The sequence below is a fragment of the Phaethon aethereus genome (genome assembly GCF_964289735.1).
Source record: "Phaethon aethereus genome assembly, chromosome: Z".
NCBI classification, from domain to species: domain Eukaryota; kingdom Metazoa; phylum Chordata; class Aves; order Phaethontiformes; family Phaethontidae; genus Phaethon; species Phaethon aethereus.
The window spans coordinates 56388712-56404253 of NC_138577.1; the positions used below are offsets into that span (position 1 = coordinate 56388712).

Here is a 15542-nt window from a genome sequence, read left to right on the forward strand (position 1 = left end):
TTCCTGATGTATGAAGGTCTATCAATGCTCACTGCAATTTTGCCTGCAACAGTCTGAGCTATCAGTATTTGGTGTCAAAGTAATTTGATAGCTTGTCACTACAGTAGAAGAAAGCGAGATTGATACCCAGACAGTTAATTTTCCTGTACAAATCAAATGCCCAAACAATTTAGATTCCTATGTATTTGATAAGAAAAATGCATGTATAAGAAGGGTCATATCTTAATCTAGATACAAGACTTTGTTCCTGCTTGCTGTTAGATCTTTACACTCCCATTCCTGTTAAACAGGTGCATTGTGATCAGCTTACCTACTTTGTGCCCTTATCTATGAAATACAGAGCAACAATTGCCACACAGAGTCTAAGACTAAAAGATTAATTTCTGCTTAGACAAGGCTAGCTGACCACTAGGAATAATGTTGGTAATTTACTACACCTGCTACCACATACCGTATCTACGGCATACACGATAAAGGGGCAGAAATGTAAACTGATGCTGCCAAGTCCTTAACAGATTTGGATAGTGACCTAGGGATGAAACAATTTACATCCCTGCCAGCAGTATTCTTGTCAACATATTCTTGGTATCAGTCAAGGGCAAAGTGGTTTAAATAGGAAAGCAACATGAATAAAAAGACATGAAAGATATATACTGGAATACTGCACCTAAGTTTACTTTCAAACAGTAACGAACAGATACACCAAGACAGAATTTGTATTATGTTAGTATCATTGCCCTAGTAGATTATCCCGCTCTTGCATTTCAGACCATATCATCACTCTTGTAAGCAACGTATTAGCTTACATTTCCATGCATAACACTACTGCAGACAATAAGGACTTTGGAGTGTCACTAAACATCAAGCTAGCCGGTACAGTCTTAAGATACCAACGAAAACTTCAGGAAGTACAGAGGAACTGACAACTCAAGAAAAAACATGGTCTGGAAGACTCATTCTCACTTGAGATCAATTTTATTTTTTGAAATTCTACATTACATAGAAATTAACACAATAAAACTAGAAAACTCTTTTACCCTCAAGGTATTTAGTTTAACATCCAATGAATGAGTTTAGGTACTCTGAAAAGTTTGCTCATTAGGCTGCAAGAGGTGTGGTTTTGTTTTGTTTATTTGTTTTAAATATAGTAAGTTATTCATGTAGTAACAAGTTAAACTCACTGCATACAGTTTTTACCTGGCAAAAACTTTACAGCCTGGAGCATGCGCCTCTCCAGAGCGAAGTCCACCATCAAGTGAGTCATACTATCACTGACCTTTGGTTTCAGAGAGATGCGGAACGCTGAAGCCATTGTGACTCTAAAGTCAAGAAAGCAGCATTAGCAAAATGTATTATGCATTGTTTAAGTCCTACAGCCATTTTCAAAACCAGCAACCAGTTAATCTGTATTGTTAATGTCAAAGTGTTAGCCAAAATAGTGATCAGAGACCAGAACATTTTTCTAATAGATAACTGTGTACCATTTAGTACAGACTCCAAAACAGAATGTTTTGCTAATGTGACTGTCTCAAAGAGAATATGGTGCGATCTTCCAGTTGTTCCATATTACTAGGCAAAGAGATACTAGAAGTGACTAGAGATGATCTTAAAACTTCTTTTATTAGAAAAAAAAACTTGGATAAGAGACAAAACTCACATCACTTTAGACAAAATCAGGAAGTATGAAAAATGTGGAGCAATGCAGAATCAGGATATTGTTTTATATACTTAAAAATTTGAAACTTGAACCTTTAGCCTAAAAAGGTCCAAAGACTTTTTTCGCTCAACAAGATCCACTCATTACCTCCAAAGTGCATTTTCACGTGTTAAGTATTTCTCTGAGGCATTTATAGATAGCAGGGAACAAGCTGAATATTCTGATTTCTTCATTAGGGGATAAAGAAATGTTTAAGTTGCAGACACCATATTGCTTCAGAACATACAAGTATCAGGTCATTCTTACAAGATACACTGAAGGACAGCTCCCATTTCCACTTCTGAAATCTTAGCTCAGTCCTTATTCTGAATACTCCTAAGACACTCCTGTACTCCTTCAACTACACCACCAAAAAAAAAGGAGGACAGGTCTCATCTATAGCTCTGTAACTCTGAAGATATCAGGCCACACAGCAGAATTTGAGTAACATTAATTCAGACAGCACACAGGTCCTAACTCCCTGCTTTGAAAAAAAAAAAAACAAAGACAATATTCTTAACTAGAAAGTAATATACACACCACAAAAGTCAACTGCAAACACTTGTATTCAATTTACACCCACAGATCTATGGCACCTCTAGAACATCACTTCCTGTGAGCTATTAAGTACTTCACTAGTATGTAAGACAGATTGTGTGCTAACTACAGGTAGAAAACAAAAATTCAGGTAGTGAAAAGGGGAGAAGAAATATGAAGTTGGATATTAAAGATACAAGCATGTTGAGAGTGTCATGCATTACAGTTTTGGGATACAAGACAATTATGACACTGAACTGAACATTGTAAAAGAGACAGGTCAATTGATTTCCCAAGACAGAGTTGACATTCTGAAATTCAGTATGGGCTGCCTCGCAGATTCCATCGCTCAGACAGACAGGTAGAGTAAATCCCTCCTTAAGGAATAATAATCCTCTGATTAGCAGCAAGAAAACACTAGGCAGTCAGCTTCAGACAGCTTTTTAACTTCTGTTTAGGCACTGATCTTAGAGAACCAGCCGCAACTGGTTCAAAAGGATTGGATCACACAGCATTTCAAGAAACTAGAACAGTAAGAGAACACTTATTACAAAGTATTAAGATTCCTATCACTGCCACTATCCTTCTGATTTGCTAAGGACACTAAATCTTTACCCTTGGAAAAGGAACAATTAATTTCTCTAGCAATTACTCATTTTACACTAAACTTCAGAGAATTTAAACAATCAGACCCTTCCCTGAAAACCTGCAAATTGAATGTCAGCCTATTTGGTCTGTAAGAGCAACATATGCTGGAAACACCCTGTGAGCTGTCTTTCAAAATATTATGCACATCATAGTAAGTTTTCTGAACCAAAGGTCAGACTCTCAGAACACAGATATTATTTCAAGTGAAGAAAAATGGCCTTAGTATTTATCTCAAAACAGCAAAGTTTTGCTTTATAAACAATGGTTTGAAGACACAGTTCAAAGAAAAGCTATCAGAAATAGCGATTTCACTGACTTTAGTCAGAGTGATGTCACCAGAAATATTTCAACGACAAGATTTTTTGCACTGAAAATGAAAATTAGCCAGCAAAAGCTTGTAAGGACTTAAAAACAAACAACAAGGTTTTCTCATAATTTAAAGGGACAGAGTCAGCTTGAAACATCATTAAACTTCAGCCATCAGGTATTAATAAAATAAATTATTAATAATGATATTCTGTATTAATGATACGCTTATATATACTTAAAATAGTAATAGCTGCTGCTGCTGCAGAGCTCTACTTCCCTGCATTAGAAACATCCTTCTCTTTATTAAGGTATGAAAGGCCCACAGTCAGCAAGGAAAAACACTACATGAGAAGCACAGACATTTTTAGTTGTCCCAAAAGTTGTGATGTCACAACAAACACTTAGGAAAGAGTCAATTAATTTGATTTAAGCTGACTATGACCCTTTCAAAATAAACGCATTTTCATGGATAAGATTAATTCAAAGACACAAAAGCAATTGACTTTGTACTGTACCTATCATTGATCTGTCTGGCAGCCTTGATGCGTGTCAGGGAGAAGAGAGAGAAAGTAGTTAGTATTTCCATGCAAGTATCAATGGTGGTAAGATGAAAGAAGGCTGAGAACAATGTCAGCTGTGTTGCTCAGATTTGAAGATCAAAATTAGTTTAATACATAGTTTTTCCCAGCATTTAAATGATACCACTGAAGCAGGTGCAGAACTGGTGATGGCGTACTTCAAAGTTAAACATTAACTGGCATTTGGAAAGACAAAGATCCCTGTCCTTCACCAAGAGGAACTGCAAACCTAAGACTAAATGTTATTGTTGAAGTAGTGACGGCTTAGTTAGATGTGTTGAATCCATGCGTGGAGTTAACTTTGCTGCTTGATCTAGTTGCCAGTCAGCTGAACTATTTTCCCTTCCAAAGAGGAGACAAGAAACATCAGGTAGCTTCACAGTTTAAAAATCAAACAAAACTGGAGGACTTCCAAATTTTTCATTAAATACAAACCACACTCAATTAAAAAAAAAAAAAAAAAATCACAGTTGTCCCAACTATAAAACCAATTTTACATCCCCAAAATGGGAAGCAGAAAAAACAGTGTTGAGAAATAATTTAGCTTAAGAGGTAGCTTTGTTTTACCTCAAAGCAGAGTTACTGTAGGAACTACTGACTGATTTTCCCACATGATAGCTGTAGACAAAACAGAGCTACTTAGAAACAAAAACCTTCTTCATAACCTCTTCATAACCTTCTGCACTTTGTGGAGTATGTTGTAGCCAGGACTCAAACAGCCTTCTGCAAGACAGTCTTGGCTTAACTCCTTTGAATTTAGTTTGTTTCCATGGTACTGGCAAAGAAGGGTATTAGCCCATCTCAGATGATCTGCCCAGCAGTGTCAAATCACATCCTGTCTAACCACTGAACCCTCCTGTGTACTGGAATTCATGTTCTTTTGACTTCCAGGTAAGACAATTCAGTGAATATAGCCAACAAAAATTTAACAAAAAAAAAAAAAAAAAAAAAAATCTTAGTTTAGTCATATGCTAGTTTCTCCCAAACTGATTCACTAGATGATCCAAAGAAAATTTGTGCCAACAGAAGAGATGAAGGCCTGAAGCTGTCCTTTCAGGAACACTGGGTATTCCTATTAGCAGAGCAGTAGATTTAGCTAGTTGATAGCCAAGGCAATATTACCTTAAAATGCCGTATCCAAAGGCACATTTACAAGTGCAAGCTAGTGTAATACAAGTTTCAAATCCTAGATATTAAGAGTTCACTGAATTGCATTTCAGCATCTTAAGCCTCAGACTCCAAATTTAAAGAGATTTTTTCCCCCCAGCAAACACTTAAATAACTTTCCTTATTGTATTTGATTGAAAAAAACATTAGAGGTATTTGAAAAGAAACAACTTACATAAAATTCAAAGCTATATTCTGTATAGTGTTCAAGAGCTAACTTAATTTTTACACATCACTATGACATGACAGAAAGGACAACTCAAACTGAAGTGCTAAGAAAAATATTCAGTTTAGGAATTGTCACTTCAAGGCAAATAAATCAAAGCTGACACTCAGAAAGCATGACAGTGCACAACACGTTGCCAAAAAGGTACAATTGACACAGTAAAACAGCTTTTCTGCCCGTTCTTTTAGAACAATTTGTGTCCTTGTTCCTGTTAAAATGCAGAAAGGCAAAAGTAATTGGGTCTTGGATTTGGCATGGCTGACCCCACTACTAATGTGAGGATTATTATAGCAAGCCTAGTGTACTGAGTCAGTACAGTAGAACTGTTTTATTAATTTGTAACTATATTCTTTGTTAGATACATGTTGCCTTATTTACAAGTCTACTGTGGTAAAGTACCCATTATTTGTACTGGAAGCACAATATGAGGCCCAAATCAGGCTCTTGCCTACACAGTATACAAATGCATTAGGTTTTGGGGAATAGAGGAAGAGTTGCCCTAAATTCAGTTTCATAAGATATTTCAGGACAGCTATAGAGTTCAGGACTGCACATTAAAGATCCACAGCTTGCATGAAGTTCTGCAAAACAAACATCTTGTCATCCACTAATGGCTGCAGCTAGAATACAGAGACTCTCTGTAAGTGTCACGTAACAGTCCTGGGCAACTGACAAGTCACTTGCCACAGCTCTGAGTACTGGCCATCACACATTTTGTAAGTCTTGGTTCAGTTTTACAGAGATTTATTTCACCCTCACTTTCTGGGTTTGCTTACTGTCGTGTACATTACTTAGGCCTACTAGCATGAGTGCAAGTTTGCTTAACACTTACAGTTGTCCAGCAGAAGGCATTCCTTTCCCTCCCCCCCTCACACTAAGTAAGAAAAAATATTTATTAGAGATTGCATAAAAATTCAAGACTATATAGTGCTTGACTTGGCCCCCTGAAAGCATCAGCTGTATCTTTATATGCCTCTCCATCCTTATTCTCAGTATTCCTGGTAAGTTTGCAGGGTCCAGTACAGCAATGCAAAGAATATTGCAAACTGAGACAAATACCAACACCTGCCTTATAGACATCCATTCAATGTTTTCTACCTTTAAGAATTCCACAGGGTCCTTTATGTCCAGTGACTGCGCAGCAAGTTCCAGCAGCTCTTCAGAACTCTCCAGGGCGTTACTACACTGGCTAAGCTGGTCCTGAAGCAAAACCAGAAAGTAAGAATCATTTGATGTACTCATATTAAAAAAGTGGTTTATAAGCTGTCAATACTAGAACTACATGGTTTTGCTATGCATTTGTAACAACTTATTGCCTTATCTAATCAAGACTATTACCTCTGACACATCATATTAACTATAACTTCACTGTGCTTGACAAGTGCAAAGTGACACATGGCACATCCTGTAAGGGGAAATCCAAAGGGGAAAATGTTGGATAGGTGCTGAAGTCTGATTTAAAAGCCAGATTTCATTTTCAGGCCTGTTTCACCCAACAGCAGGATTTCAGAAACAAAGAAATGCTTATATCTGTGTGCACTACAATTTCTGTTTACAGAACTGCACTTCATCAATGAACTGATAATGTTTAATGTAGCAGTAGCCTTGAAAAAGGCAATGATTTTATCCTCAACTATCTCTAGAATTGTCACAAGACGATCCTGAAAATCAATATTGCTGTATAACAAATGGGCACAGTAGAGGAAGGGGAACAGAGGAAGAAGGGCAGAAAATAAATTTCTTTCAGGATTATTTAAAACTATCATTAGTAAACTACATTCCCAGCATATAAAAGAGTCCACAGAGAATTTCCAGTATTACATACTATAGGTATATCCCTAAAAAGGATTAGTTTTTAATACACTGCAGGATCCTAAACATACTGTAGGTTAAACAAGATGTGCATTTTAAATGTGCCAGCATCTTTCACATCATCATTCAACCTGCAGCTGTTTTTCTACTCATGATACTGTAATATCTCAGAAAAAGACAACAGCAAGTAATTCTTTTTCTTTAAAACACTTCAGGAAACACAGCTTACTCTGAAGTAGTCACCATCTTAAAAGCAACCAACAGCTGCATCAACTTCAAGAACAGACTGGTCTCAAGCACTTCAGAAGTGTAACTAGTTTTGGCAGGCGTGGTGAGTTGACCTGGGCCAGCTGCCAGATGCCCCTCAGATTTACTGTTCAAGGATAAAATAGCAGCAAGGAAACAATCCAACAGCTAGAAGTCTATACACAGTTTCCAGATAACTTCTGAAGCATGCCATTAACACAAGTTGTCATTCATCTAATACAGTTGCTCTCCTCTTTGGAGGATATCCAATGCTGACAAATTCAGCTATACCATGATACTGCCAAAATGGCCCAGGCAAACACCTCGAAAGAGAGAAGCAAATGCCAGAGGCACTTTCAAACAGCTTTGCAGAAATGACACAGTAACTGGATGCTTCCATTACTGAGATACATCTCAATTTGGGAGTTAAAAATAAATACTTTAGTGTCATTAAAATACACTGCCCCAAAATAAAGCAATGTATTTTCAAAGCAAGTGTTTACAGAGAATTTCTAATTTTCAGCCTTAACTTCCAAGGAAATTATTTGGGATGGATCAGTCTAAATATTCATTCCTCACCCTCTTCCACCACTATGTAGCCCCAGTATTTTAAGTGACAGCTTATTCTCAACAAGAACATCTTGTCAACTACAGAAGACTAGTAGTGAAGACTAGACTACTAAACAGCACAAACAGTTTAAGAGGACAATAAATTCAGCAAGTCCACTCCTTTAAACAGGATGTTTAGACCTCACTGAAGTTCCTTCCTCTTACAAAGTTAATTTGCAGTTCCAGTGAAAGATAATGGCTTGGATTAATACATTCAATGCAGCAGCTTTCATTTGTTAGTTTGGTTTGGTAGATTGACTGTTGGGAAAAGCACTCTTGCAGTGCCTCAGTTACAGAGGAAGCTTGGTCTGTCATCAAGTAAAAAGAATGTCCTTTGGGCCTGTAGTTAGAGAACAACCTCAGCTGAAAGACAAGCAGGACACTTAACAACTGTGTCAGTGATCCATAACATTCTACTTGTCTGCATCCTCTTCTGACTAAGCAGCAGCTCAGCTGTTCAACACACATACTGGGCAGCAATACTTGATACAGCTGTACCACACTGACAAGCTTTCCGAAGAACTTGGTTCAACCACACCTAAGCTTGATCAAATTAGATTAGCTATCAGAAAATTAACACATATTAACAAAATTAACAGAAAATTTCAATGGTAAAGTCAAACTGACATTTGAAGAACTATCAAAACAGGTTTCAGTTCCACAATCATTTCTTGCAAGATTAGTGAAGCTTTTCTTCACTAGAAGGTAGAATAATTGACACATACCACAGTTGAATTTCTCCTGTGAGCTGTTCATTGAGAAGCACTTATGCTTTAAGCATTTAAGTCCTGTGTCCCTGGGTGTGGGTAGACCTGTCCGTTGAAGAAACTTCAGAAGGACTATAAGCAGACGTATGGGGAGAAAGATTAAATTTGAGGTGGAAAAGTGCACTTAAGCACTTAAATTGTGCACTCAGAAGTTCTGGAATCTTTTACACCCAGCCTCTAAGTATGAACATAAAACAGACATTATAAGGAAGCCTGTGGAATTTGTTTCAGGAAACCACTCCTAGAACTTCTTGAAACTGACTAGACACAAGGTGAAATTTTCCAGGAACATCTTCCTTATTGCTTTGCATAAGCAAAAAGAACTAGATGGAAGAACGCTGCAAAGAGAATCATTTAAAGAAAAAAGCTGGAGAAACAGCTTCTGCTTAAGAGATGTAACTGTGCTTTGGCACCATGCAACTAGACTTTCTGAAAGCTAGAGCCAACTTGCTACATGCTACTGGAAAAAAAATATATTTTATTTATTTTATATATATATATATATATAAAATTATTTATACATACAGGTTTCAGAAACTTACATTTTTGTTTCAGTTTCTCTGAAACCCATCAGAAAGATTCTGCTGAATGAAATTATACAACTACAAGCTGTTGAAGTTCACATAGCAGGTTTAGTAGCAGGCACCAGTGTAACCTGATCCCAACCAATTCCCACATGTATTCCTGTCTGCATATACAATTTGCTTGATGTTAACAAGTGGACAATGCCCAGTTCTATCAATAAGACAGCCTCTGTGCTCAAGATGTGTGGCATGATTCTTGACTAAGTTCAAGCCTGAGCAAATCACTTAGGCATGCCTACATGTTCACACATATTCCAAACTGGAGAAAGAAATCCTTTTCAGTCCAGAAGCTGTTCATTAGTTTGAAGGTAATAAAGATAGCCAAGTCCTGCCCCTGTACAGCCACTCTCCACCTGTAAGCTCCACAGGTTACTTCCTTTCTACATAACAACGTTGAGAACATAAATATGCTAGAGACCATGAAGCAACCTAGAAGGGATCAGAGATGTATTTATATCAAAGAAAACTTTTACCTTACACTTACTGCATTTCTTGCAACACTACCAAAATCTTGAGATTTAAACTAGCAGTTTAAAACTGCTGCCAACAGATGCAAAAATTTACAGATGTAGTTACACAGATACCTGCAGAGCTTGAATTTTACGAGCCCCTTCTTGCTGAATAGTGTTGGCCATACTCCCCTTCATCTCATCCAATATGGAATACAGACCATCAAATTCTTCATCCAACTCGCTGATCGCATTAGAAGAATTTACCTGAGAAGAGAATTGAAACTGATGCAATTTGTAGAAACAATGTAGACTAGTCTTTTAGACTGAAAGTCACATTGTTTGCCCACACATGCTTTGCCGTGACTAGATACCTTGCAAGAGCTCCTCACCTTACCAAAAGGAAAAAACATTAGGAATGATGGACACCTTCTAAGCAGACTTTACATCAGGACATTGAAGACTGAAATCCGTGCAAATTCCATGATACTCAAACTTGCACAGAACCAACATACTTGGTAACTTTGTTCCATGCCAAAAGGCCTTAATTTCCCTCTCTCAATTACATATGGATCGCTAGATGTTTTTAAAGAGGTGGTTACCCAGTTCCGTATAAAATGGTTTCATTTGATACTAAAAACTGCACTCAAGAAGCCAGCTTAAAGATCTGATGGATTATGCCCATTTCTACAGTTAACTTGGCTCAGCTTCAACATGAAACGAACACCTTACAGCTTATTGATAGGCTAAAGGAACCTAAACCTCATCCTAGTGTAGATGCTCTGAAAGGTAAGTCTAACTTTTAAGTTAAGCCCAAAAATTTGGAACTACAGAAAAAAGAAAGAGCAAAGAATTTTCTCTCCAGTATCAGGATGGTCTCATTTTTCAGTCCGCCAAACAAACTAGAAGTCTAAAAAGATAGACTACTTCCTACTAACAGGAATTTAAGATCCTGCATCAAAATCCAGATTCTCTCTTCCACACAAATCAAATCCTACAATAGCTTTTCACAGGAAAAGCAAACCCACCATACCTTCCAACCAGTGAGAGACTTAGAAAAACATTTTACTTTTTAACTGGTTCCAACATGAAGATAGGTTTTTAAACTTGATTCTTATAGCCCATCCATTACACACTACCCAAACAGTTTGAAACTGACAAAACTGGGAAGTTGCTCCCCTCTCATCTACAATCTATGATTCTTAACATATATACCTGCACATTTTTTATTGTATGGTTCAGCATGTCAATGAAGTTGTGAATTTCATCATTTTTGTTGGCTAGAGTAGAGACAATCCTTTGCAGAGTCTCCTAGAATAACAAAAACAAGTGAGAGAAGTTTAAAAAAATTACAAGGTTCTTTTACCTCATCACCATTTCAACATATATGGAAATTCATCATACACATTGCAGTTGTGGTAAGTTCAGCTCTTATTCTGATGGGATCAGGAAATACATTTTGTTAGAAAAGAGTAACAAAGGTCTAAGAAGCATTCCACCAAACTAAAGATCTCCAGTTACTAGTGTAAGAGAAATAAAGAATCTGTTTTATGATACACCACTGTGTCACACCTTTTGCTACCCAGCTGTTACTGCAGCTTCCGAGTCATTTAAATCAGACTACCTACTGGCACCACAATCCACCGTATACAGCTTCTCCAGATAAGAAAGCTAGCGCTTGCACAACTGAATAGACAACCAATAAAGAAAGAAAAAGCTGGTAGAAGTTAACCCAGAGAAAAATTAGCATTTTGTATTGTCACAAGAAGCTGGTGTTAAATAACTAAACTGACAATTTAATTCTATATACACAATAAATCTGTAACAGTGATCTGTAAACTTGTTCTACAAGTTGCAAAATATTTTGGTGAATAATTTACATATTCCAATCAAAAGTGACCTCACAGAGGAAATCTTACTAATAGCTAAGAAAGAGAATCAAGGTTATTTCTGTGGTATGCTACTCAAGATACTAAAAAGCTTACAAAACACATACTGAAAATGCATTTTTAAATTAAATAAGACTACCAAGTCTAATTTTGTTGGGTAGTCAGTCACATATTCTAAGAACTTGACAAAAAACACATCAATGCTTGGTAGTCAGGACTACGTGAAGCTGTATAATTAAAGCTCAGAGCATTTTGGCACATGTAAGCAAAAATAAAGGACAAGGTGAAGAGGTAACTAAGAATTTTCTGTTATTTAATTCAGGCTGGTTGATAACAAGTTCTAGAAATCAATCTGACTCCAAAATGCTAGATTTGCCTCTGTAAAAAAAAATAAATAAAACTTGTCTTAATTATGATTAAGACCTTATTAAGCAGTTGGACTCATGAGTTTCAAGTTGCTCAGCTTAACATTGTTACTTGGCAACACCTAAGAAATCGAGACATGGGGAGTTAATAAGCACACCTTAAAAAGAGCCAGACCACCAACAAGATGTTGCAGAGGTCTCTCCCATAAGCAATGTCTTAATAATCATTTACTACTTGTATCACATTTGTTTGCTAAAAAGCAAGGAAAATATTTTATTCTTTCACAATGTCCACAGCGAACCTCGACACTATGTCCCATGTAAGGAATCTCTCCACTAGTCCTAAGCCATGCTCATACCTGTTTCTTCTGACCTTCAACAGTTTTCAACGAATCTGCAGTAATGTATTTATTGGTACTCCAGCCCATTGCCTTTTGGCACAGCGCTATGCTTACAAAGTTAGACCACCCGCAGAGGAAAGTGAAATTTTACATCTTTTACCACAGGTGTTGTGATGGTGTTACACAAAGACACAATGGACCAGCTAGCAATGACTGAAATTAGGAGGAAGATAAACAAGACCAGATTGGCTTCTTTCAGAAACACAGGGTATAGCAAATCTTGATAACTTCACTACAGAATCTTTTCATTGTCTAGTTAAAACCAAACAGCTTTAAAGACAATATTGTACACATTAGAACAGCAGATGAAACACCATTGTCCAACCAGCTGCTTCTGCATTCGCTACTGACCAGAGGCAATTGGTTTTGCATGTCAGTTAAGCCTTAGATCCTATAAACATAACTGTCAATTTGCATGAACAAGAAAACTCCCAATCCTCTTTAGCTAGGACTTTAAGGCTTACTCTGTTGCATCACATGGAAAAAAAAAAATTAGGCTTCTTGTACATAGTACTGAACAATGTTTTTTGTTTTTATAGCTACATGCATTTAAAGGGAAGGACCTACATGTGAGGAATGCTTAGAAAACCTTTACACAGCCAAACACATGGCAGCAACTGGAAGATAGCTGTCAAACAAGGGTTTCCAGTACACCTCAAGTTAAAGTCAACTGGTCAAACAGGGATCAGTAGGGCTCTTTCTAAGCAAGCTACCAATTTCTCCAAACAGAAATTCTGCCAGGTTTGGTCAAACCTGAACAAGTTTAGATGCATTCTACAAACACAGATGCAAGATGCCTAAAAATATCCACCAGCAGTAGACAGATTTTTTCTTAAAACACCAATGCACAAGACATCAGGACAGAAAGCCAGCTTTTAGGAATCACTAACATATACTACTTTCTAATGTAATTTTCTAATCACTAATACATAATAAACAGATTTTCCTCCAAACATACCAAGAGACATGCCAAATTCAAAACACTGCACTGTTGACATTTCTTCCTTTAACATTAATTTCTGAGAAATCGCTACAATTACATGTAACAAAAAGGGTGCTGGAAAAAATACCAAAGTTGAGGCTTTGGTAACTTGAGGCTAAGTTACTTCATAAAAGAATTACAACACCACCAAGCTCAGTAAGGCTTCTTGATATTTCTACACTGAAGGAAATTTATATTTTCTTTTAGTTTTCTCGGCTCACATGTGTTGTGAGGTCAGTTTCAAATTCATTTTCAAAACACTATGGCATGTTTATTACAGAAGTAATTTTTGCTGCTATCAGTGAGCTTCGTACCACTCTTCACTTTTATGTCCTGTTCTTATACTCTGATTCTAATGCATTTTTTTCTGCAAAGAGCATATGGCACTCATAAAGCAACAGTGTGGGTCCACAAAGGATGAAAAACATAGAAGGATATGAAAAAGGATAGGGAGCCCTCCATGTGGTGGCTTGCAGCCATGCCAGGAGTGTAAAAGCAGATAATATACCCTTCTTTGAATAGCTAGTAACTAACATCACATAGCACCTGTTGAAGCAGATGGGCACCTCATAAAAGTTAAAGAGTAAACTTCAAGAAATTAAACAATTAGACCTGCTCTGTTTAAGAAGAAAGTTACCCACTTGCTCAAGATCATACTTAAGTCTTATGACATGACTGGATGCAGAACGGAGTTTCTGAAGCAGCCTCAGGCCTAGGACAAAATCCTGTGTCATACTAACCTTTATGTGCAGATTGAATTTCAAACAAGACGACATACTTACTTAGCCTCCTTTAATTTAATCTTCTGCACTTGTCCACAGGTTGAAGTTGCCAGAGTTTGAAGGAGTACTTAAGACAAGACTGGTGACAATAGCAAATTAACAAAGTATCATAAAATATGATATGCAATTTTACTACTGTATTCAGAACCTCTGAGCAGCACTGAAATTCAAATATGATCAATGATGCCACTCAGGAACATCCACCTAGGGCACGCACAACAGTTGCAACCCTCATTTACTCCTCTGAAAGACTAATCTCACATAAAGCTGGCATAGGCAGACAGACTCAAATTCACATAGCATCTACCAGAAGCACACTTTTTTGGCATTTCCTTGCAAAGCATAGAGTAGTACAAAGTGACAGTGCACAAACACTTAACTAAAATAGCAAACATCTATGACCTGTAAATTTCAAATAACATCCAGACCCTCCTCACAAACCAGTTTCCAAGCTAAGGAAAGCACAGGCTTCACAGAGACAGTAAGAGAAGCCCCTTTGGACTGCTAGACTGAAAGCCAAAAGGCTGAGTCAGAACTTTTTGCAGAGTATAATTTTTAGAAAGACTAGCCTTTGATTTCTCTGAGTGGGCAGATGGCAAGTAAGGGAAGGAGGGAATTGCAGGGCAGCAACCGGAGGGGGGGGGCGGGAAACAAACAAACCACGCTTTTATTAATTAGTTCCCTGCAACACAGGATTACATCAATAGGAAACAGAAGGGCCCATGTACACACCATAATCACTTATGACAGGAATACACAGTGTGAAAAGAGCTCTACACCAGAGCCGGGCTACATTAAGATGTCGCAATTGCAGCGGTAAGGCCAGCACCGGAAGCAAGCAGACATGGAAAAGCCCCTCTCGGTGGCCGTCCCGCCACGCCACCCCCGTGCCCCTCCACAGGCGCAGCCTTCCCCGACCTCCCGCAGCACCCCAGGCGGGCGAGCGCCCTTCCCGCGCTGTTGCCCTCCCGCCAAGCGGCGGGTAACGTTTAACCTCCTCAGCCGCCGCCCCTCTCCCTCAGACAGCCAGGCCAAGCACCGGCCTCCTCGGCTGGCTCCCAGAGGCAGCCTCCCAGGCGCTCGCCGCAGCCTCCGCGCCGAAGCGCGGCGGCACAGCCAGCTGAGGGAGAACAGGCCTTCCCCCCGCGACCAACCCAGCCCAGCCGCGACCCGCGGGGAGGCAGGCTCCCGCCGCCGGCACTCACTCGCTGCTCATCCATGATGAGGGAGGGAGCGAAGCCCGAACCAGCAGCAGTGCTCAGCCGCGAGGAAGAACCGTTACGGTCTCCACCGCCCTCCGGCGAAACCGCCCCCCCAGCCCTGCCTTGCCCTGCCCCGCCCCGCCCCGCCCTGCGCTCGCGCCCCACCCTGCGCTCGCGCTCCAGCACATGCGCATCCGGATGCAACCACACTGCCTGCGCATGCGCGCTGAGCTCCGCTCCCCCCACCCCCGTCCCACCCCCGTCCCACCTCCGCGCACGCCGGTGGCACGTGC

At 38.9% G+C, this 15542-nt stretch overlaps 1 protein-coding gene across 2 annotated transcripts in view; it reads right to left on the bottom strand.

Moving 5' to 3' along the window:
• The window catches only part of FSD1L (fibronectin type III and SPRY domain containing 1 like), a gene marked incomplete at its 5' end in the record, with an annotated part of 30604 nt that extends 15337 nt beyond the window's left edge, over positions 1–15267 (bottom strand). For both annotated transcript variants that reach the window (XM_082013221.1, XM_082013220.1), the window contains 6 exons: positions 1198–1319; positions 3706–3728; positions 6260–6361; positions 9764–9895; positions 10844–10939; positions 15253–15267. In XM_082013221.1, coding sequence (XP_081869347.1) covers positions 1198–1319; positions 3706–3728; positions 6260–6361; positions 9764–9895; positions 10844–10939; positions 15253–15267 — 490 coding nt within the window. The remainder of the gene's footprint in view (positions 1–1197; positions 1320–3705; positions 3729–6259; positions 6362–9763; positions 9896–10843; positions 10940–15252) is intronic.
• Between the last annotated feature and the right edge of the window lie 275 nt (positions 15268–15542).